This window comes from Rissa tridactyla, chromosome 3 (genome assembly GCF_028500815.1).
Source record: "Rissa tridactyla isolate bRisTri1 chromosome 3, bRisTri1.patW.cur.20221130, whole genome shotgun sequence".
NCBI lineage: Eukaryota > Metazoa > Chordata > Aves > Charadriiformes > Laridae > Rissa > Rissa tridactyla.
The window spans coordinates 88,246,585-88,271,649 of record NC_071468.1 but is presented as its reverse complement, the minus strand read 5'-3'; the positions used below and the strand labels follow the sequence as shown (position 1 = coordinate 88,271,649).

Below are 25,065 nucleotides of genomic sequence, written 5' to 3'. Positions count from 1 at the left end.
TTTGACAATATTCAGAAGAGTGCAACAAGGTAATAGGTTGATATATGAAATTGGTACGTAAGCCTTTAAAGGTAGCTACTCTTCAGCCTTTTTAAACACACTTCTATACAGACCAATTAGATACATTATCTTTACAGCAAAAATACACCCACAGAACCTGTGAGCTACTTCTGACGATGATTTAAGTTCCTTCTGTTGAACTGCTCATGGTATAGACTTGCTAGCATTAATGCCAACACTGTCCATGATTTTAAAGTTTCTCCTGTTGTCCTCTGTTGAAGCAGAAATGAGCCCTCTCAGAGTCTGATTGTGCTATTCCAAAAAAGGCTCTTCTCTTATTAAAAACAGCAGCTTTCTTTCTCTCTCGAGGCCTGATATTTATGATCAAGCATTTCATGCCTACTTCTCTTGCCCTAATTCTGGTCATTTGCAACAATGCTGGTGTTAAGTGACTATGAAACCCTAGTCTCTGAAGTAATCAGATTTTCAGGCTCTGTGCCCTACATCACATGGAATCATTTATTGCAATACAATAGGAAATAAGGCCACTATGCATAACAGCGTTTCTGGAGGGAGAAATGTTGGTCATTGCTGAGTAACAGTATACCCAGCTGATTATACGTTGTAAATTCTGCCTTAGGAATCGATGGATTTTTGCATTTAGAACAAACAGAACAGAGAGGGAATGACAAAAGTAAGAGCACAGAGAGAAAGTATGCAGGGTACCCAGCTCCCGCTCAAGCACCTGGTCACAGGGAGGTAGTAACTTCCCAGATCTGGCTGATATGGGGAAGCTGAACTGGTCACGGCAGCTGAGATGAGCTGGGCTATGAGGAACCAGCAAGGATTCATCACTGACTAATGAGCCCAGCAAGCTGCTCAGTCCCTTCTTCCCATGTAAAAACCTCACAGCTCTGCTATCAGCCTCAGCATCTCCTTGTACCCAACATCCGTCATGACCTCTGCGTACAAGTAACAGAGACATTCAACAGCAGACGATTAAACTGAACCATGTAAGAATTGTGGACTAGTTGGACCATTGCAGTGTGTCGTATTAAGTCTTCGAATTTCAGAGCTTACCTTAGAGTCACTTCCTTTGGTCTTGCTGAAGTTGGAGGGAAAAATAAAAAGGCCCAAGCCCCTCAATTTTCCAAATGTAGTAAAAAGTGTTTGAATACACACTTTAATATATTTTCTGTGGCATTTTTGTAAAATACAGATATATAATTATAGATATAATGCATATATAGCATTTACTATATTGATAAAAAGCTAGTCTTTTCACAATGACACACCGGTAAGTATTTACAATATGATTCAAATTTTAAGGAACAAATGTTTCAAACAATATTGTGTGGTTATATGACAAGAATAATTTGAGGAAAAATAAGAGACCAGTTCTAAGAAATTCCCAGACAATAAAGTACATACTCTTGCCAGGAGCACCTCCATGATCATCCGTGCACAACCTTTTTTTTTCCTCTTGTAGGAACATGCATGATTTAGCTCTTCCACATTTCTACCTAGTCACAGCCCTTAAGATGACATGGATAATTATCCTTAACCTGTTTCAGATACAGAGTAATTGTGTCATTCTTCCCATTTAAAGATTTGTCCAACTGCAACATTTCAAAGTTTTGGCTAAGAGCAGGAATTACTATACACAAGTTTCTTGTCAATTTAAACCAACAGAGCTATGACAATTTACATAATTGAAAATTTGCCCATCTTCTACCCATCTTAGAACCATTTCACAAATTCTTAGTGTGAGGTTTTTGAACAGTGTTTTTAGCATTGCAGGTCTTTGCTACAAGGACACTGCAACACCAAAACTACTGACAGACCTGAAGTACACGAATGCTCTTTGTTATCCTCATATATGAACACTACCTAGCCGTTCATCTGTAATGTACTGTCCACAGTGCAGTAGATGTAAAGATGATCTTCTTCACCTTTAATGTACTGGCAGCATTTACTGTAAGGCAGAGAAGTGCTATTATTGCACTTTACAGAAGAAAAAAAAATAGATAGAGAAAGGCTGAGTGAATTGCCCAAGGTCACTTAAAAGTTTGTGGCAGCAAAGAAGCAAACCCACATCTCCTCAACTGCAGGCTCATCGTCTTGTCTTTGCAGCTTTGAATGAGAACTTTCTACGTGTGTTCTTCAACATAAACAAATATGTAACTAATAGAAACAAAGCCTTCTCCAGGCATGGGCTTAAAGACTGCTGTAGATTCTCTTCTATTCCCAAATAATAAGAAGAGATAGTGAGAGGGCTGTTTCTTCATGCATTATCTCCAACCCTCTGAAGAAATACTAGCTGCAAGGAATTTGTCTTGAAGTGGGAGCAGTTAGCCCACTGTTTGCCAGAAAAGACATAGGAACTCTTGAGAAACACAACAATCCACCTTCACCGAAAAATCTAACAGAGAAAAATCTGAAAGGCCTTATTCTCCTTCAATGCTGGCCAGGGAAGCAGCTTCAACTACATTTGTACCCACTTCAAAATGCCTTCACATCATCTGCACAACATAAAGGAGGAACTGTTGAAGATGACCCATTCTCTCAAGCATTAAAATCTGTTCTACAACCTCCATGGTTCAGCTCTGACAGGCGGGCAGCTGACAGGCAGCTTTTGCAGCAGGACCAATGCACACCTGGGCTGTGCAGGTGCAGACGAGGGCAGAAATTTCACCACGACAAACTGTCTCTGCATGTCCTTGTCACTCAGGAGAAGCCTGGTCAGGAGCAGGCTGTGATCTGTGTTCTTACAAGCACCAGTTAAAACCAGAGCTGGGGAGGAAGGGAAACTCTCCAATTCCAGGGCAAAAACCGACTGAGACAGAGCAGCAATAACCTCATGAGAGAAAGGAGTAAGAGGAAGACAGATGGCTCCCTGGAGGGGGGGACATAGGCTGTAGGTGTCATGCTGGAGCATTCAAAGTAAACTATTAAAGGAATTTTGCCTATTGTAATCCTGGTCCCATTTTGGTCGTGTTACAGGGAGGCAGCTATGACAAAGTTCTGCTTCCAGCACTTGTGGGCAAACCGAGTAATCTGCCTAATTGCTACAGGCGATGTATTTATGAGATACTGAGGATGAAGGACTTTTTGCCCTTATTAAAAAAAACAAAACCCAACAACAAAAACCAAACCCAAAAAACAACACATACACAAAAGGGTAAAACCAATAGTGAAATTTCTTATCCTGCTCACTTTTTTTTTCCTAAATCAAACCTGCATTTTCCTTTAAAAAAGTAAAAATACAAAAACAAAGATACATTCGAATATCCTACTGTCCAGTAAATGTCTTATAGGCAATATTTATGGAGGAAAAAAATGCATCAAGCCCTTCCTTTGACAGAAATGAAGCACCCCAAAGTTCATTCTGTACCAAGGAATGCCCCTCCTTCTGCTGTTGGTTTAAATTACTCCTATCACCACAATTTGAATATGCATTATTTGTCTTCAAATACCTAAACATAAATCTAGACTAATGCTGAAAAAAAATAAATCCTAGTAAGAATGCTGTGCCATTGATAAGCTAAAAACAGCATATCATGAGAAGGCAAACTAATCTCTCCGTTTACTTTGTAAATAATCCATTAGCTGAACTTCTATTTTAGGCTGGATGCTTGATGCTTAACACTTAAAAGTCCAAATACCCTTCATATCCCTTATAACAGAGAAGAAATTTGTAAAATGCCTTTGGTGCGTCAGCTTATCTTTGTACGAACGTTTTAAAGAAACTCACTAATACTGTAGGAAATGTAAGTGGGCTTGTTTGTGTTGTTTAATACTCCAAGTGTCATTTCATTCTTTAAAGGGGTTAGAGGAGAGGAGGGGGAAAGGGGAGGAAGTCTTACTTAATTTGTTGCATATGTCCCAATGTGTTATGCAACTAAGTGTATTATACCAGAAAACTAAAGCAGTCTGCGCCGCAACAAACTGCGTGTAACTCAAAATAGGAGAATAATCTGGCCACGAGCAAGTCAAAAATTCAGTGAAACTTCCTCTCATATTATATATACACACACTTTACAAGCTACATCGAGTGTCCTTTCATATTCCAAAAGAAATACATTGTAGACACCAAACATACTGTACTTTTACTTAAAGGCTTCATCAAACCATATGTGCAGACACTTGAGAAGACGAGAGTGTTAAGCTTCCTAGGGTCCTAGAGTCAAAGAAATTCTGCTGCCCCCCGCTGCTAAGTAAGTGCACTCCTTCCACGGGGGGCAACATCTGCCGATCCGTCATGGTTCCACTTGGCGAGGACCCCAAGAAACTTCCTTGGGAAGAAACGATTTTCTCAGGACTGGCAGCCAGTTTAGGGGATGTGGAAAAGTTATATCCATAGAGCGCACAGGGACTGTGCAGTCTAAACGTGTTGTAAGAGCCTTGGTGGGTTTGATTAGTGGTAAAGGCATTGCTGGATGGGGATGGCATGATGTACTGGAGCTGTGGAGACATCCCTGAAATCTGCATAGATAAGCCAGTCTGTGGGCAGCTGAAGGCATCCCCATCATTGCCACTCATAGACATATTCACAGTTGTGCTACTCGACACACCGACATAGGAGGGAGTCCTCGGGGGTGCAAACGTCTCACTGGTTTGGTTTGTGAGCCTGTTGTAGGTTTCAGCCAAAGAAGTGCTGTATCTGTTCAGGGTCAAGCCTGAGCGGGCACAAGCTGTGTAGTCAGCTGGAGCAAGGCTACAGAGCTGGCTAGTGTTGGGACTGAGGTGGAAGGCTGGAGATGAGCAAGGGGAACCCGGTAAAAGGTGAGGGTGGGTAGATGGCACTCCACTGCCAGATCCCTGGAGTAAAGTAGAGGAACCTGCATTTCCTGCAAGAGAATGTTACAGTGTAAGAAGCATGTTGGGAAAGGTTCACCTCCTAGGTGACAGATCAAGACCTTTGTCTTTTATAATAACCCTTGACACGAAACATGATGCAAATTCAAAAAATGACATGTACATACATGTGCAGGGGAGTGTGTGCGTGTGTGGCACGTGTATTTTTTAAAGAAACACCCTGTCCAAGAAAGAAAACGTAAGTTATGCTTTTGCACCCATCACTCAATACTTAGAGCTACTGCCCAAAAGGTTAACTACTCTATTTGACACGGAAAGCAAGCTGCAAGGCAGCTAAGATGTAGACAGGCGAGTACCACATCATAGGAGGCCTCCTTCAAAGTTATTAATTTTTGTATTGTCAATGCTGTGGCTACACCAGAGTGCATTTCAAACGCTCTGTGCCTGATTCACTGTCAGAGCACCAGCTAAAGAACCAGCTCCTTAGCTCAAATGATAGGGGGTCCCACAGTTCAACAGCTTCAGGAAAGTTCATAACTTCAGAACCAAAAACTTCCAACTACAAAAAACTTGAGAACAAAATTTCAGAACAACTTCAGGAAAAGTGTAGGCTGAGTACTGTGCATCATAGAATCATAGGGTTGGAAGGGACCTCTGGAGATCAGCTAGCCCAACCCCCCTGCCAGAGCAGGGTCACCTAGAGCAGGTTGCACAGGAACGCGTCCAGGTGGGTTTTGAATGCCTCCAGAGACGGAGACTCCACCACCTCTCTGGGCAGCCTGTTCCAGTGCTCTGCCACCCTCAAAGTAAAGAAGTTCCTCCTCATGTTTAGGTGGAACTTCCTATGCTCAAAAAAGCATGTCTGCTTCATTTCTTGAATGGGTAGGTGGAGGTTTAGGTTTGCAGCAAACTGTTCACAAACTGTTCATTTACTGATATCAGAACTTTTTACATGGCAAATACCAGTGCTGAACGCTCCTGAGAACATGCTGCTTGCTACAGATGAAGCCTTTTCTCAGGACTGAAAGAAACACTTCCTTTTCTTAGAGATTATATCTCCCTGAAAAAAATGAGCATAGAAAAAATTTGGACCTTTCCAAGTCTCCCAGGCAGAAGGCACTTAATGCAGAAGATTCTTCTGTTTGTGAATCACATTAACTATCAAACAGCTTGATGCTGCAAAGAGATAGATGCTGTCAATAAGTTAACAGGTTTTCACGATAGATGAGCTAGTAAAAAGAAAAATACATTATCAGTGAACTCTGCCTGCTTCTTCTTGCTCTGTTGACAGGCCACAACAGGCACAAAGCACCATGAGATACTGCCACGTTCCAGAAATCCTGATGTAAGGCATACATATTTTGCTTCCAATCTACATCAACACCTCCGCTATCTGAAGATGGGCACTTCCAGCATTATCAATCAGGAATAATTTCTAATGGGGTCTTTCAGCAAGTCTCTAAACTACCCCACTGTCCAAGGTATAGATGACAGAAGGATGAAGGAATGTAAGGATGCCAGATCCCATCCTCTGAGCATCAACGAGCTCCTTAACCTCAGGCAATAGGAGAAAAGGAAGTGGGAAGTTCATGGCAGCACTTTCCCTTCTCTCAAACAGTGCGACATATACAGTCAGTCTTACGCAGTCTGACAAATTGTTCCAGGTCTGATCCTGGCTTCTCATTACCAGCCTTTTCTATAAGGACCATCTCCCACTCCCATCCTCCAACCAAAACTTTGCAAGCCCTCATCCAACATATGTGTGACTCAGCACAAAAACTCCTTTTTAGTTGCCCACATCAGGCATCGATGCTCTAGATTTCTCAGAGGACTGGGCTAAGGAGAAGTTGATAAAAGTTATTTCTGTGTATTTCCATATTTTCTGGGTTTTTGATCTGAAGATGCTTAATGAGTCTGGAATATATTAACAAGAAAGCAGGAAATGTGAAGAATCAGGAGCAAGATGTCTGATTTAGTTGGGAAACAGCTGAGAGGTTTTCTATATGCCGAGGGATGCTTTGGAAATAAAAAGACTCAGAAAAAAGCACTGAGACACCCCTCTCTGTCGAAACAGGCCATTTAAATACCCCTCCCTCCCCCACAGCACTACCTGTATGATGGTGAAAGTGGGAGCCAAGAAGTTATGGACTGGGGAGCAGGAAAAAGCAAAATGGAGAGAAAGTCCATTTTTTAAAGTTCTAGGATGCAGATAAAGCTTGCTGGGACTTTTAATGAACAATTTTTAGATCCTTAGGAATCAAGGAGGCTTTCCCAGGCAGAAACCCAATTAAGCTTGCCACTATTGATTCATTACTTAGAGGACATTTCTTCTCTCATTCCATTTTCTTTTCTTAAATACACAAGTAATTTCTACGTTGGAGCGTGGATGTGTACAACAGAAGTCATCTGTAAATGATCTCTGCCTTGTGTATCTTGCCAGGCCATAACACTAAGTTATACCATTCTTAATGGTATAACACTAGGTTATACCATTCTTAAATCTGGCATCTTCTCCCACGCGAGATCTGATCTGTCTTTACGATCTAACCTTATAACTGCCACAGTGGTGAAGTCAGCACTAATTTTCTAACAGAATAACTCTGATGAGAGGTGATGGCCTGCACTGGGGTTGGTTCGTTGCTTTTCCTCTGCAAGTGACACACTCACCTAGATTTTTGTAAAGAATGATGGGTGAAGCTTTATCTTTGTGTATTTTTGTTTTGAAAGAACACAAAGAAGATGGTTACCTTGTTTGGGTATCCCAGGTATATCTTCAAATGTAAGTGTCCTCAGTGAAGGTCTCCAGAAGGCATATGACTCTACCAGAGCTTCCAGTCCCATTCTGTTTAGAACAAAACCAACATGGCATCATGAGATAAAGCTGTATTTTCTCACATTTCTCTGGATACTTTACCTCAGAAAAATATAGACATTAGTAATATTTCAGGATTATTTTGAAGTTGATTTTGCTGTTTAGAAGAGAGCCTTGCATCCTCACCCATGAGATCTCTGTGATCTGCAGTCACTGGGCTGGCAGCGTGCAAAGAGTTTCCCAGTTCCGCAAGTCTGGCAGTCTATTTCAGTTTTGGCTTTTTTGGAGTTTGGGGGTCTGGGGTGGACTTGACTAAAAAGACGTTAAATGTTTTCCTAGTACAACATTTCCGTAATAGAAACTGCTCTAACTGCCAGAGGGATGACCTCCTATTTCTGCCCAGAACAAAGGTGATCCACTGACAGCTTCTATTAAAACAGGATTCCCAGTCATTACCATGAGTGGGAAAATCATGTTTACAACATGAGCAAGGCATGTATAAAGACATGTTGTTTCTTGGTTATTACGTGCTGAGCAAAACGCCTTTAGAAACTAAAAATATTCTGTCATTTTCTTTACGCAGTGCCATGACAAAACAGAAGTAACCGGGCAGACAATCATGACAGACGGTATTTAGAAGAATCCCTATTTCCTGAAGGTAAAGGCTCATTTGTTTTCCGGCAGCATTTTATGAATAATGTACCTCAGAGGTATAATTTTGCTGTTATTTTTGGCTGCTGGGCCCCAAAGGCCTGTTAAGTGTCAGCATCAGGCATGCACCAAATACAAGTGCTTGCCTCTGAGCAGCAGCACTCTGTAAACTCGAATTATGCAAATAGCCCAATCTGAAGCTACCAACATGTTCTTCTGGTACTGCTTCTTCCCCACTGCATTTCTAGCAGGATCACAAATGTATTTCAGGAAACAGTTATAAAGCATTTATTAGCTGAACCTGGACTAAAAAGATAGCCTTCATTTTGTGCAGTAATGGTGAATTTTCATTTCTAGTTAAAGTGGAGATAAAAGCCACCTCCTGGAGGAGTGTAGCCAAGGTGATAATTTATACAAGATGCCTTCGAACAATTTCCACATTTTATCACCACCCTAATTTACGCTATCAAATGGCCAAGTTTATTTAACAAAACAGTTATGTTTTTCCTGAAGTATTTAAAGGGAGAAATTCTGGTCCTTTCCTGAGTAAAAGTTTTTATAGGGTCAAACTTAAGGCCTAACTGAAGAATGAAACTATTCTCAGCACATAAATTCTGTTGCACTTTGCAAATGCACAGGGAATGCTTTTAAAAGGTGAAGCTACTGACTTCTGTAAAATAGCCTGTGGGACTGAACAGGAGTGACCTGAAAGGGAATATTTTTAATTAAACAGAATTACTGCATGCAGCAGTGCGTAGTAAGATAGCTGCAATTATTAAAGCAATAATGAAAAGTTGGATATAATGCTTCCACAGTATTATTTTATTTTTTTTTACAGTTTGTTGCAGAATATAACTCCTAGCTTAGAAGTACACGGGCTAGAAAAATAAAGATAACCGAATCTTAACATTCCCTTTCAATGTCCAGTAACAGCGTAAAATAATAATCAAATGAGTAGACTGGCAATTTAAATTAAAAAAGGAAATTTTCCTTGACAACTAAAAATCTGAAGTGCATTCCCAAACACACTTATTCAGTACCACAGAGCCTATCAAAGAAAACAGCAATACTGACTTCAGTAAACCGACATCGAATTACAATGGACAAGAGTTTGCAGAGTCACTTCTGTAACAAGAAACACTACAATAAAAGCATTCAGACCTCATCTAAAGCCAGTTCCAAAACATTTATTCAGAGGCTGGCCCTTCCTACAGGACTGGCCTCCAATCCATTTCTGTAAAGTACAACTGTCTTTCAAGTCAAATATCCTGCTTTTTTTCCAATGCCCGAACCAAACTTATTCCTAGCGGACAAACCAAAAAACCACTCTGAATAGCCCCAGTCCTACAACTGGATTTGCAGTTCTCTTGCTGCACCTACATCCGCCTCGGATAATACCAGGTCTGTCCCGCCACGTTAAATCCAGTTCAAAAATGGTTTGCGACCAATCCTTTCCTCTCTCATTTGAAGGTCATCTTTCCTTGTTTCATAGAACATTACGGAAGAAATTCAAACCTCACTTAAATGCAGAAATTTCAGAGGAGTCAGGGTTTCACACTTCTCTCTTTAGAATTTATTTTATAGCTCTGCAAAATAATGCATAGCAGAGACACTGCCTACGGAGAGCTGTCAATCAGGGCACGTATGGCAACTTTTTCCTTCCCCAAGTACATACGGCATGTTTTCTTTCTTCAGTCACTGCAGTTACCTGGAAGTTACTGTTCACTTAAATGAGGACAAAACTCTATTTATGCGGGTGCCTGGGGCATCCCTTCCAGGCCCCAGGACGGAGCGTGGCCAATTGTTTTTTGCTAGAAGACAAAAATCTTAGAGAGCAGCAAATGCAGAGTGCAAACTGAAAAGATACTTAACAGTGAATTCCTGTGAATCTTTACACTACCCCCACCCCTGCCATAACTGTTCGTCTTCTAAAAACTGCTCTCGTTTGCTGTCCAGGTTTAACATTTATGTGACTCAGGTGGAAGCACAGAACAGGCTTTACTGCTGTGGCCTCCGCTAAAAGAGAAGCTTAATAAAGCAGCTACCAGAAGATACTCTCTGAGCATTCCTACCAGCACAGTCTGCTGCCTTCTCTGCAAGGCTGTCATAAATATAGCAGCTGTAGACACCAAACGCAATGTGGTCACTGGAACTGATGTATACTATGCACCACAATTAAATGCTGCTTTTTTTAGCTGAAACGGTTTAACATACAATTCATAACAGGCTTAAGTATTTTGCATTAAACTGTCTTTGGATAAAATACCTCATCAGTACTGGCAGCAGGGACTAGACCCAAGTCTCCACTTTGCACTACTCAGATTCCCCATTGCTATTTTGAAAGATTCATGGATCAAGAGAGAACAAGCACTTAATCAGTCCAACTGCAACAGAGGAGGTGGAAACCAAGCTCATTTCAAGGTCAACTATAGCATAATAGCAAAAGTATTCACCTAGGAAGTGGATTTAAAACTCCTTAGGCTAAAGAGACGCTTGAACACAGGTCTCCCATCTCCTAGGCAAGTGTACTAAACACAAGGTTACTGCAAGAGGCGACTTAGTTTCTCTCCCTTTAAGTAAAAACAACAAGCCGTTCATCCATACTAAATGCCACTTATGGGCAAGAAAGCCTGGGCTTACAGTTTGACACCACTATCTGCAATTTGTGTCTCCAGCCAGAAGAAAGAGGAGATTTCAGAAGCAGAAGCAGCCTGAAATCACACACCTGAGTATGCATTAATGGCATTTGCAGCCTTCGTGGTATGCCGCCGCTTCCACCGAAAGGAAACTTGAGGACACGAGTCAAGCCATGTGCCAACCTGTTCTTGACCGCGATGGTCAGAGGAGCAGGAACGGGAGCCCATCACCGAGAACATTACTGGGAAATCTAAGTGCTCCCTCAGGGAATCTAAGTCCCCAGACTAATTTGTCTGTAAATACAGCCATTCCACTCTACCAGCCTTCACAAACCAATTCTGTCAGCAGTAACAAGCCCACCTCCTTCCCCAACACCTACCTGTTACGTCCCGAATCTCTAAACCCTTTGGCGAATGGATTCCTATCAATCTTCAGACGAGTTATCTGTGAAGACAATTAAAGAAATTATTACATGCAAATTCAGCTGAGTAACACCAAAAATGACTATCCTGACAGAATTAAGCCAACAGTGGAGTAGAAACATCTTCATGTTTGCATGGTTTAAGATGGTTGTCCTGAAACACAGCAAAATAAGGGCTAGCCTTCTAATCATTATTTTTGCAAATCCCCAGAGAAGCTAATAGGTATTTAATGCTACCAAATGGCAGGTTGGAATTCTTGAGAAAAATCTTCTGGCAAATGTCATTCTTCACCTAAGAGAGTATACTGCCTAACTGCAATAAAATTTAAATTAAATTTTATTTCTGTACGGGTCAAGAAGGAAATGTGAAAAGAGAGATTATCCCTAGGCTATTATCCTCCATAAAAAAAAACAGCACACACACACATCCGAATGCTTGTAATTTATTTAAATAAATGTGGTAGACACCAAATAATTACATTTCAGTATTTACATGCCTCTCCTGCTCTTCTCTTTGTAAAGATAGCAAGGCGTATATAATTTCCCAAAATATAGCTGCAATAACTTACATGGAATTAATAAAATGTCACAGCATTAACTATGGTGTCTCTATGTTTAATACTTAAACAAATGGTAGTAAGAGCCAAACACTGGAGTCATGCAACCTGCAGTTTACTTTTGACTTTGGATCCGTGCGGACCCAGACAAACTGTAGTTAATAATATACATTGAATGCAGTTAATGAAAACGACTCCAACTTTTTTCAGATCCCAGCTTCTCTGTTAAGGTCCTGGGAGTCTTGAAATACTTGGAGTCAGTACCAAAAATGCTTTAAAAATTCTATACAGACATGTATGTATACTTAAATGTACAAAAACACCTTTAAAAATTAGACTGCTCTTTGCCTTGTGCTTCAATGCTGTATTTATAATTAAGACATCATTAATTATGCTAATTAGACTGTGTGATCTCCATAATAAGAATGACTTTTTACATGCAGTGTCTAGCCCACATGGCCTGAAGTCTCAGCTATAGCCTCCAGGCGCTGCTGTAATACTATTAGTAAAAGCTATTTGTCATATGAAAAGGGTTTAGGCAATGCTTTTTAATAAGTGGTGTAATAAAAGCATTCGCTTTTCTCCAATCTCTTCCTTCCCTGTCCAGTCTGCAGAACCCCTAAAGTGCTAAGCAGAAAGCCGACGTTACCTGTTGATTTTGGTACGCTGTGACAGTAGTGAAAACTGTCTCTGGAAAGGAGAAGGCTTTCACCCCTTCTCCTGAAGGGATGGGCTTGACCGGGGACAGATCATCTCCACAGTCTTTTCGGATGACGTGGACACGAGGCTGGTATTTATGCATAGAGTGAAGGATAATCTACGCAGTCATGAAAGGCAAAAGACAACATTTATTAGAAAGGACACACTGCTGTTTCAGGACTAATAGCTTTTTGGAACAGACTATGGTATGTGTTTACCATGCCACTTACTGGAAATCAAATGTTTTCTTTAACCTCTGAAGGTTCTTATTACAGTAGTCTAATCCCTGTGCATTTATGTTATTGCCAACCCTAAGCATTTAAAAATTATGACTCGGGAGCTCCAAATTCAGAGACTAGCTCAATTGAGAATGGCTCAAAAAAAAAAAAATTACAAAAAAAATCAGGGGTGAAGCCCTGCTCCCACTGGAATTAGGAAACGTTTGTCCCTATTTTCCACTGGGGCCTGGATTTGATCTGACGGGATTAACATCAACAGCATTTGCCTTTTGTTTTTGGAACCTTCAGAATATGCTCGGAGCAATTTTCTTCCTGATATCCCAAAGGCTGGAAACATATCTTGTTTTGAATACAAGCTGAGACTCTCACACTCTGAAGGAGCAAAAACTTAAAAGTAAAATAATACTAAAATCCAAAACTCTAAAGTTTTAATAACCCTAGATTTATAATACATATCCACACAATACAACCAATACACAAACCCTTCCCAGCATACGAAAGCTCAATTAAGAATAAAGGATAAATGAGAAGTATATGAACTCATAGTGCATGAAATTAAACACAAAAAATACCTCTTCATATAGTTCCCAAATTTTAGAGAAGATTTAAAATACTGATTTTTTTCCTCCATTTTACACCACTTCAGCTAACCACTACTAAAACAGAAGACTTCAAGAAAAAAAAATAATTGGAAGCTCAGCTATTATTGTTGGAATGCCTAATAAATTAGTAACTCAATAAATAAATAGTCCTATGCCTATTGGCCTGTGGAACCCCTAACCAACATTCAGGGGAAGCTTTTTAATTTCCTGCTCCTTGAGTAGCCTCAGACCGTGTATGCGCTGAGGCACTCGACGGAGCCCCTATGCCAGACACCGTGGAAGTTCATTCATCCAAATGACACAGAGGACATTACATTAATTTGGATAAACTGGAGTTTGGCTAGTTCAATACACTTGGTCCTGGCCAGATGACATGACCCCATTTTGGATAAGCCAAGATTCTGGATAATCAGGGGGTTTATCAGCCTGTAAGTAAGGTTTTGACAATGACATCACAGGCTCCAATTAATTTGCTGAGGGAGTGTCCTATGGATGTCCTCATATGAAGCCTTTTCCCAGTTTCTGAAATCTTGCACAGAGCAAGATTTTTATCATGCAAATGTGTATTCTCTTTTACAACACTCCTTTCAGTTCTCCGCTGGCAAAGATCTACAAAATGAAAATGCAGAGAGGACAGCACATTCCTGACCCTGTCTTCCCGTGAACACCCAGTGATAACCGGGGGAGATACTGGTGCAAGAGAAGAAAAATGATCAAGGAAAGCTCTGTTCCACTGATGAAACCCATCGCTATTTGGTGCCTTGTCGTTTGCCTGGGTGCCACTGAGCGTACCACGTTCCGCTCCCACCCCGATCACTTCACCCCACCAGCTCTGCCACGCAAACTACCCACTTGCCTACACGGCAGATTTGACCGTACGCAATGATAACCCAGGCAGCCACGAGCAGCTCTGCTCTCATGTGTCAGGACAAGTGAAGCCACAGCAGTGTGGAGATGACCATCTCCCACTCCTTACCCGGGTGGCTGTTGCAGCTAAACCGATCCTTGTCATCGCTTAAGAGCAACCTGGCTCGGCTCTCTGCTATACTGAAATTTCCGACTCTGACATACTGTCAGACAATTAGTGAATCCATAGCAGGACGGTTTTTTTTCTCTTGTTTTTGTACCATGCCTTGTACAATAGGAAGTCTGTTAATGATCAGGACTCTGAATTTTGAATAAATAATACGTAATAATACGTAACAGCAGAGCCCTGGTGAATTAAAGAACAACACTATGTACACAGAACATAAAAGGAGAGGGAGATGCAATGGCCACTCTGAAAACCACGAAGGCCTATTATTCTAATCATCGCCTAGACTTACCGTGTTAAAAAAGCTAAGGAAAAGGAGACTCCTGCTTTTCATTTCACATTGCTTGCATATTCAACGGCACAAATGGGATCTAACAGTTTATCTGCAGAACCAGCAACTTTCCCTTCGTACCCCGAAAAGCCAACAATAAAAAAACCCCAACCAGAACAAACCCCACCAAATGCCAAGCACGAACTGGCATTGCTTTCAACCCACAGTTGAAAAGCCTGCTTCTCTCTACAAATCCCTCACGGGCCTCGACAAAAAAAAACACTCTGGGGAGGAATAAACCTCTCCCGCCAGATGTAAAATTACGCTTTGGCCCCGCAAGCTGTCAAGAAATCATTATCAGACAGAAGACGCCGCAGCAGGGAGCACACAGGTAGGCAGCAGGGCACGGCTGGGAGAGCAAAAGCGGCCAAGGCACCCTCAGACACAAAACTGGGATTACCTTCGGGATTACCTTCGCAATACAGCTTTTGAGAGATGCTGCCGTCATGAGGCCTCAGAGCTGACCCTGGGCTTGGGCACCGCCGTGGCACAGCCATCACAGCCAGCACAAGCGAGAGCCCCGTCCTCTTTCCTGGGGGAGATGCCGATCCCCCGGCAACTCGGCGGTGCACAGATTCCACAGCCACCTCTCCACCCTGATGGGTGCTCACCTTGCTGCTGTTTTCACCAAAAATCCTCCTTTGTTCCTCCCTGCAAAGCCCATGTATTCAGGCTTTCTGCAGTCAGGGAAGCGTGTGGGGCCAAGGAGCATGGATTCCCTCTCCACAAAGACAAAAACTGCAAGTGCAAATGCTGATGTTTCCCAGCTTTTCATTGTCACAAGAACGTATAACTACCCATTGACTGTAAGCAGAGCTTGCTACTTGGAGCCAAGTCTGGGCAGAGTAACAGTCCGCCTCTGCTTCCAGCCTCACCCCGCTTTCAAATGGTCAAAAAAAAATAAAAAAATACCAACCACCAAGGAACAATTAACACACTAACAGCCTCATTTTCACTAAAAGTTAAAAGATGTTTCTCTGCATCAAAAAATACTCAGTTGAAAAGCATGGAAAATAGCATCAAAAATATTGACTTTTCCCCCTCTACTGAAATTCAGATTAAAAACTGCATCAACACAGAAAAATCAGCCAGCTCTAACCAGCCGGAGGGAGAGACTGCTTTGACAATGCAGCACTTACTCCACAGATGAGAGAGGGATGAGGGGCATTAACAAAGAGCGCCCAGAACACGCACTCCTCAGCGTCAACAGCAAAATGCAGGTTTACTTTTCCTTGCCGTCACAGCACAGATGAAAGATACAAATGCCACAGTATGTGTCGAAACGGTGCCATCGGGCCGTAATGCCTCTATAAGCACACAGTCTTTCCGAAGTAGGGAGTTCACCCTGAGACTCCCTTTGGAGGTCAAAAATACGCAAGGCAAAAATACCCTTACAAATTTTGCTTGATCTCCTCAGCCTGCAAGTGGAACCCCTGTATCAGAGAGCGTCCTACGTGCAGATGCACTTCGAAATCTCTCCGCAGAACAGCGCTATAAAATTCCATCGTCACAAACTCCCACTCAGAATACTGATGAACATAGCAGCAGGCAACGCGGAGCCCGGAAAGCGTTTGAGCAGCGAAGCGAGTTGTCTTAGAGATGGCTGATCTCCTTTCACAAGAAGCTAATCCCAGGCCAACGCAACGCGAGGGGAGCTGGCTGCCATGAACTACTACAACAACATAAATACTGCACAGGAACACTACCTGAGTGTCTGTTTACAAATCCCGTCCCCATTCCCATGGACGTGGGTCAATTCTTTCACTGCTTCGGAGAGGTAATACTCTGGAATAGGTACAAGGGCCTTGGGTCGATCTCGTGTCAGGTCCCTACCTCAACACCCACAAGATCAAAACCTTTCTCTAGGATTTTAACACAAAAACCCTGCAAAAGCTGATACCTCTGAGGCACGTGGTTAGAATAAAGGAACAATTTTGACAAGGATTAAAGCCCCAGAACCAGACAGCATGGAAAGCACACCCCAAGAACAACAGCTAAAGGCCAACACTGCTCGGACTACTGGAGGAATGATGGCAGGGTGTAGAGACCTCACTGAGGTTTCTCTGAGCCATTCTGGCTAAGCAAGAGGGGAAAAAAACCCCAACTTTCCAATAATCTAAAGTATACCCCATCTCCCATAGAAGGGTGGGAGAATCAGAACACTCGATGTAAAAACAAATATTCGAGGGACAGTGCAGCCTTGACCCCTAGCTCTTCTAATCCCCCATCCCTCCCCTGGTACCCTCTTGAGAAAAATGGTTCCTTCCTGCTTATGAGAAACAATTGTTTTTTATATTCATCACAAAATATGATTATTCGTTTTCCATTATTGCTGGAGGCATTCAGAGGCTACATAGCTTTTTCAATACAGCATTCCACACTACCATAGCTTTAAAAGAAAAAATGTACCCATTGGAAGAGACACTTTTCTGCTTTCTGCTTTTGCCTTTTCTGGTAATTATGAATGACATGTTTGCAATTTCCCAGATTTGAGAAATATGAAATTATTTTACAGTCATCCTTCTTTTGTCCTTTTATTTTAATACTTAAATTTCCATTTTGGGGAGGAGGGGCGCTGCCGTAACTCTGAATCAGTTCAATGTGTCTCAAATAGCTGTACTAGGGCTTCGCTTCACTAGTTTCCAAATCGAAACACTTAACTAAAGACCAGAAAATTTATATCTCCCCAACATTATGAATAATGGTGTGCTGTGTACGCTGCACAGGTTTCAGTTCAGAATAAAAACAAAGCTAAGATCTGGGATGGAAAAAATACAGTAATACAATTCTCTACATAGCCAAGATTTTATCACAGTTTGTGACTGCAAAGTGCATGGGTGGACCATGGTACCCACGTATCGCCCCTCCGAAATGAGTGAGTACAAAATCCAGCCGGCCTGCCCACTCGCCCTTGGAAAAGCGACATTTTACCCATTCGCATCCGCTTCACTTTTTTAAGGCCTTACAACAGAGTCAGGACCCAGAGAAAGCAGCTCCCACTCAAGAAGAGTCACAAACACACAAACGCTAGGAAAACTAAGGGAACTGAGTGTGCTAACCTTAACTCAGATGGACACTGCCAAATGAGACCCCACAACTGTAATTCTGGAAAGAAGCAATGTCAAAAGTCTTTCTTACAAACCAAAAGAAAAGCACTGCTAACTTAAGAGATGTTAATATCCCCATATTCATTTTAAGGAAAAGCACAATAAAATTATGAAGAGCGTTAGAGGAAAGGGAGGCTTTTTTTGCCTCTGTAACATGAAATTTGTAGCTCCTGCACCATTTGACCACAGTCTCACGTTAATCTCCTTTGCAAACACAAATGGAGGAAAAAAAATCTCATGCTTAAACTTGGACTACGTATTGGCAAAATACCTGGCCTAATGTCACAGAGTTACAACTATACTGAAAGATGCATGTAGTATCTTTGTTCTCTGTGCCAGGTACGTTTTCTTTCACTCCCTTCCGTGAAGGAGAAAGTATCCTGGTTAATAAATCGGGCTACACTAAGGACAATGGAATCCACATCCTGTCTCAAAACTTGCCTCCAATATCTTAAAACTCTACCACTTGGAACTCGATGCTCCTTCTGAAAGGAAGCCAACATTTGCCATTTATTATGGGATTCTGCAAAACTAAAGACTTCACCCTGACTAAAAACAATTCTAATTTTTTAATTATTTCCTAAGGTGTCAAGTAAAACTATTTTAGGGATTGCTGGAAAGATACTGGCTTACATCTGTCATGTTTCAACAGTTTTGAAGAGAAAAGGAAATATTAACATAACACATTTTGTCACATTAGATAATGTCATAACTAAACAATTTAGACCTTGCAAACAGAACACTCATACTGCATACGTCTTCGCCAGTTTTTTCAGAAGTAATGAGCCTCAGCTGTGAAAGGGTCTTGCTTCATAAGGTATGTAATAAATCATTATCGGAGCAAACCCAGCTCCCATGTTGTTCGTTTTTGACTGCAATTATTAACACCTCATGGGATTTCACACAAATGTTTAGGTTAAGAAAATAGTTAAGTGTATTTTTATTCACATGAAGTTATTACACACTATTAATGTTTCTTCTGGCCGCTTGTGAATTTAAGCGTCCTTTTTGATCGGAGCAGAAGTTGCGAGTAACACACTCGGTGGGAAAACATGAGAGCAATTCTGCCCCTTCGTATTAGGCAATTTAGCCTTGTAAAGTCTAACTTTGCAGAAGGAGTTCTGTTTTTGAGGGGGGAGTAAAACAGCAGGCTCTAATAAGCAGTTAATTATCGGAGCAGAAAGTAAGCAGATTTCAGATCTGGACGGTAAAGTTCCAAAACAGCTTTGAAAAGTCAAGCCTATTTCTGGCACCCTGAAGCTGTACGTCAGAGTCTTCCAGGGCTGAGCAATGTGCCTACATATAGTCCTGCAGAAGAGCGAGTACTCACATGCCCTTGATCGTCCAGCTCGTTATTGGTAAGCTTCAGTTTGTCGAAGCTGATCACTTGTCTCATCCACGTCTCCCCAGAGGCGGGTGAATCGGGGTGAATATAAACCCGAGGTGGCACCGGGGAGTCGGCATTACCAGCCACCATCCACTTGGAGCTATGATAAACATACCTGTAAAAAGATAACAAATACCTATAGCCACAAAACACAAAATAATTTATCAATCAGACCCATTCAGTATTAATAAATTAGGGCCCATACCTATAGCAAGAACCCACCAATTAACAAAACCTGAAAGGACAATTAATAAAAGTGGAGTTTTTTTAATTTCAAAACATAGTTCTGGTATCTGCAAAAGTAAGGCTCTGCTCTGACCTTAGTCATCTTAAAATCAGGAACAGCCTTAACACCGGGCTCCACACTGAGCTTTAAGCTGGTGTCAGTTCATTGATTGCTACAGCTCCGCTCTGAATAGGCATCAGCAAGCAGGGAAGAATCTAGTCCTTCATTTATCAAATCGAGTAGTAATTCCATATTTGGAAGGTTTAACATGTTGAGTCTAATATAAGAGTCTATAAATAAAGCTATTGAAGGGAAAGAACGTTATGATTGGGAAAAATAATGAAACTATGTCAGACTGTGCTCTTGGTATTTCTGCAAGACCATATTAATTTTCTGGAATAGTATTGCAGAAAGGCTTAAAAATGAAAAAACACAGCCCATATTTCATTTGATAGGCCAATGCTGACAAAGTCATTTTCTAATAAAAATAGTGCCTGCTTTGGTAGAAAACTTATTTTGAAGGCAGACACCTCACAGGGCAATTTTAAAAGCACCAATTAAAAACTTCAAGGCGTTTTTTTCCAAGTACAGTGAAATTCCAGTAATTCAGCTATACTTTTTAATAAAAACAAGAAAAACCTTATCAAATCATTTGTTTGTACAATTCAGTTCCTTATTAGAAAAAGACGAACGACATAACTGGAAATGAAAACAAAATGATCCAATACACGCACCGCTCCGTACAATTCATATCAAGCTGTAAAACTAAGATCTGGAGTGGAGATGAAACTCTCTCCTGGTGACAAATTCTCAGCCCCAGATCACACAGTCAGCTGTTGTAACATTTTTCATTTATTTTATATTTGATGGTTTATACTAAATACATGCTTTCCCTACAAAAGTAACTAAAGTCATAAAGACGCAGAAAATATTTTGAGCAACAGTTTCATGTAAACACTTCCAAATATTTACAGCAGGGTCCAATTTTGCCAGAAACCTAGACCTAGCTGTAATTTTCTTCATTCCCATTTAGCTTTGCCGTCTTCCCTGACAGCTAAAGACTAGGCTCCATATGTGACTGCTGTTGTATCTTTCAAATCTAAAGATCTACAAGACAGTTTGTAAAGCCACATGAACAGCCAAAGTTAAAATAACAGTCAGCAATAAAAGAAAAAAATCATAGATTGCACAGCAAAGAATGAAAAGAGGAATCAAGGGAAACCTGTGAAACATTCATATTCAGCGGGAAGGTTAAAGGCATGGTGCTAGTACACGGTTACAGACATTTTAGTTTGCCAACTAGGAAAATACTGCCCTTCATACTTAACTTCTGTTAAGTTCCTTCAGTTATCTGGGCACCACGTATCACGCTGGGCAGACAGTGCAGCTCATTATGACTGTATTTATTTTAAATGAAATGAGGTTTAAACAACTCATATGCAATATAACTGTTTTGAATTTTTAATACTGACATTCTTATTCAATTGGGAATAATTACCTTCCTTTTTGTATGAGTTAAGGAATTGCTCAGACCTTCCAGGAATGATATGCTCAGATTGCCAAGTAATGCACACATGCAACACAAAGCAAGAAAAGGGCTTTCATTTGAGCTGCACTGCACTGGGCCAAAGAAAAAAAAGCATTTTTTCTCTACGACACAGTCAGAAAAGCCTCCTCTAACTGTATGTACTGCACATCCTCAGCGCTGGTATCTGCACCTGGTTGAAAAACACAAAATCTAAAATGGTCCTGAGAAATGTCTTATACACCGCACAAGAAAAGGACAAAATCGCAGCCAATGAGGTAAGGACATGCAAAAAACACAGGGCAGTGTTTGCTTAGGAAACAAGGCAGCATTCCTGCAGAACCAACCTTTTGGTCTTAGCCTGAAATATTCCTAGTTCTACAATTAAATCTGCAGCGGTTTTCCCTACATTAGGCTAAGTACAGGGTTGAAACAATCAAACCAGCAATTGGTAAGGACCTGATCCTGCCTCCACTGAACTACTTGGCCAGGCTCCTCCTGGCTAGGACGGAGCATGGGATCGCATCTGTAAAGCAAGAGCTACAAAAAGCCCACAACTCACAATAATAACTCCTGCAAACATTTCTACAGGACCAGGGGTTTTCAGCAGAGTCCAACTTTATCCTTCGAAACACAACTGCCCTCCAAACAGCAAGACTTTCAGCACATAGTTCTTACTTACAAATGTTCAAAGAACTACTTTTGTTCCTCACATTATTCTTCAGAAAATAATGCCATCAATTCTTTAAAAAGCAGAAATTAGAAACATTACCCTTTGTGAATCCAAGCAACCAAATATCTAAGTGATAAACAGCTTTTAAATTAAATGATATAATAAATTTGAAGCTAGACATCAGTGCTAATAAAGTTATTAATAAATGTGAATGCCATTTAGCACTAGAAAAATGTGCATTTTCATATTTGTTAATAGGAAATATTTCCCACCTACATGATGAGCAATAAAATATGCCAAGATTTCCTGACCGCACTAGAACTGCGCTCTCTGAAAGCCAAAACCCGAGCATCTGCTCACACTACATAGACAACATCAGGCAAATGTATAAAGAGCTTCAAGAGAAACTTTAGTTGGTTTTGCATACTTGGCACAATTTGTGTTTTTTCAAATGCACTGGGATGAAAATGGGAATCCGAAGGAGAGTTAAACACGACCCTCGGCTAATTTATATAGTGTTAATGTTTTCTTCCAATAGCCAAGCTCCCTATGGCTTGCATCGTATGTTTTTTGCCTTAAAGTCACCATACCTGTATCTTTTGTTATCCACTGGCACAATATCCATAGCAATATAATACTGCTGATGTGGGTCTAAACCTGAGATCTTCACTCTCATTGCGGGAAACATCCGCCTGAACATGGAAAGAGAGAGGTCATTTTTAATATGAAACAGACTCGGGAATGGTTGTTTAGGAAAAGTAACCGGTTCGTGGGATTTTTCTCGTTCTTCCTTTTAGCCTACAGAGTCCTTTTGGACGATTATAGTTACATAGCCATGAAATGGCCCGTTCGATACGTCAAAACAGATTTCTAAAGTGCATTTACTCGAACAATGCTTCGTATGTTTTGGGATACGCTTTGGGAGTACAGCTATTACCACATCATTTCGACTTTATTGTTAGACAGTAAATCATTTGGGTTTGAGCCTTCACTTTAGCAGGACACGCACTTAAAGCCCGTCTGAGATGCTATCTGGAAATGTATTTCTGGAGATGCGCAAAGACCACCGCCACCCAGGAAAACCAACAATTACAGAAATGCAAATTGCCACTGGAGTTGCAACTGACAGCAGCAAATGGTGTCTCATGTCTGTAGCAGCAAATTAGGAAGCTAAATCCACGGTGATACAATTATAACACTGCGAGGATGCAGTTCTAAAAGCCAACGTGCCATGCTGTAACCCAACAATATGGTCTTTATTGAGACGGGACTTCCTGTCTGCAACTTACTAAAGGTGAAGTGCAAGAGCTACTCTGTTTTTGAAAGGTATAGTAAAACTTCTTTATTGAAAGCAGAAACGAATCTACGAGGTAATTTCTAAAAAAAAAAAATAAAAAAATACGTTCACAATTTAGCTTCTTCTGCAGAGAAAAAGGAGTAATTAACCGATGCGGTGGTTTTAACATAAAAAAATGCATTTCATAGCTCACGTTTGGCATGCCTTTTATAAAGAAGGTTCATTCTCGAAGCAAAAAAAAAAATTACAAATTTCTAGTGACGAGCTGACTGCAAGCTAATGAAAGGTACTTTTCTGTATTTTATAAACCTGCAAGCCATTCCAGTTTATTCAGTATTTGCTGCTGCTCTAATATATATATATATAAATCAATTAAAAGCCGTTACTGGAAAGAAAAATCCCATCTCCGTTATTTCTGAATAAGCAGGAGGGTAAACCTGACTGCGGTTAACTAGTTTTCCCTTTTATTTCAGTGCACCTGTAAGATAAAACAGAAATTCCCTGACTGGACTCTCTTAAGACAAATGTTGCTTTGTGCTGTTCAAGACTGCATTTCAATCATTAATAAAGCCTCTCTGAAAACGTAGAAGGCAGCATATGGATCCAATAAAATATGTTTTTGTAATTTCTAATAAGTTCGGATACTTTTATACTACCCAGGTTTTTACCATGTGTAGCCACGGGAAAAGGGGAAAAGTTTCCCCTCCGAAGGACACGGCGCTTCCAGACCCTCGCCCTAATGAACAGGAAACCCACACGCTCCCGTGCCCAGCTAAAAATTATCGCCATCTACCTGCCTCGTAAATCTGGGTGGGTTTTTTTTCAACCCCCCCCCCCCCCCCCCCCCAACCCGGGTTTTTGATGTGCCCGCCCGCCCGGGGACAGATCCCGGGTGGCGGCCCCCGCCGGTGCCCGTTACCTTCCCGCTTTGGTGATGATCATCTCGGTGCCGATCTCGTGGAAGCGCTTCCACAGCTCGGCTCCTTGCAGGTCCACCCGCGGCGTGGGTAGCGGCGAGCCGGGCCTCGAATTTTTCGGGGAACCGCCGGGGGAAGCGGGAGGGGAAGCCGCCGGGAAACCATCCTCCTCGCAGCCGCCTGCGGAGAGAGACCGGCAGAGGAAGCCAGAGGGGACCGGAGCACCGCGGAGCTCCGAACCGGAGGAGGCGAGGGGGTGTCCCTCGACCCCAACCGGACCCCACCGACCCGGTGTGGGTTTGAACCGAGGGGTGCTTCCCCCTCCTCATCCTCGGAAACAACACCCCCCCTCCAAGATGATGCTCTGCCGGCAGCCGCCCCGCTCCGCGCCGCGCCGCCGGACGGCGGCGCGGCGCGGAGCGGGGCGGCTGCCGGCGATGGCGGGGCGGGGGGATGCCCATGCGAGGATGGAAAGATAGAAGGGATAAGGAGGAAGGAGGGAACCGGCGGCAAGAGGCGGCGGGTCGCGGGGTGGCACTCACCGGCGGGGGCGCGGGAGGCGCAGCCCAGCTCCATGTCGCCGCAGGTCCTACCGGTGGCGGTGGCGGGGGGGGAGCTCTTGGAGCAGCAGCCGCTGCCCCCTTCGTCCTCCGCCGCTTCGTCTTCGCCGCCCAGCTTCCGCCGCTTGGGTTGCCGCGGAGGCGGCGGCGGCTGCTGCTGCTGCTGTTGCTGCTTCTCGGCCCCGATGAGAGCCTCCACGGAGAAGGCGTGAGCCTTCAGGCTCATGGTGGTGCCGGGCGAGGACCGTCGCTTGTCGGCCATGCCCGCACACCCCCCACCACTCCCCCCCCCCCCCGCCTCACTCCGCTACAGCCCGCGCATCCAGGCGCGCCGCGGCCGCCGGCACCCGCGCCCGGCCCGCCGCCCTCCCGTCCTCCCGACCGCGCCGGCAAGGGGCTGGGGCTTTTCCTCGCCTTTCTTTTTAAATCCGAGTTATCAGCCAAGTCTTTTTTTTTTTTTTTTTTTGGGGGGGGGGGTGGGTTGGGTTGTTGTTTTTTTTTTTTTAAAGAGGGAAAAAAAAAAAAAGAAATCTATTCCTTTTTGCAGATGCGCTCCTTCTCTCCCCCTCCTCC

The 25,065-nt window shown here is 42.4% G+C and overlaps 1 protein-coding gene across 1 annotated transcript; it reads right to left on the bottom strand.

The window, feature by feature from the left end:
• Positions 1–1,167: 1,167 nt before the first annotated feature.
• On the bottom strand, positions 1,168–24,822 carry TBX18 (T-box transcription factor 18). The gene is made up of 8 exons (XM_054197216.1): positions 24,475–24,822; positions 23,935–24,112; positions 22,309–22,410; positions 19,238–19,409; positions 12,546–12,713; positions 11,298–11,362; positions 7,566–7,660; positions 1,168–4,850 (listed from the first exon to the last, which is right to left on the bottom strand). The coding sequence occupies exons 1-8, from the start codon at positions 24,752–24,754 to the stop codon at positions 4,126–4,128; spliced, it is 1,785 nt and encodes a 594-aa protein (XP_054053191.1). The 5' UTR covers positions 24,755–24,822; the 3' UTR covers positions 1,168–4,125.
• Between the last annotated feature and the right edge of the window lie 243 nt (positions 24,823–25,065).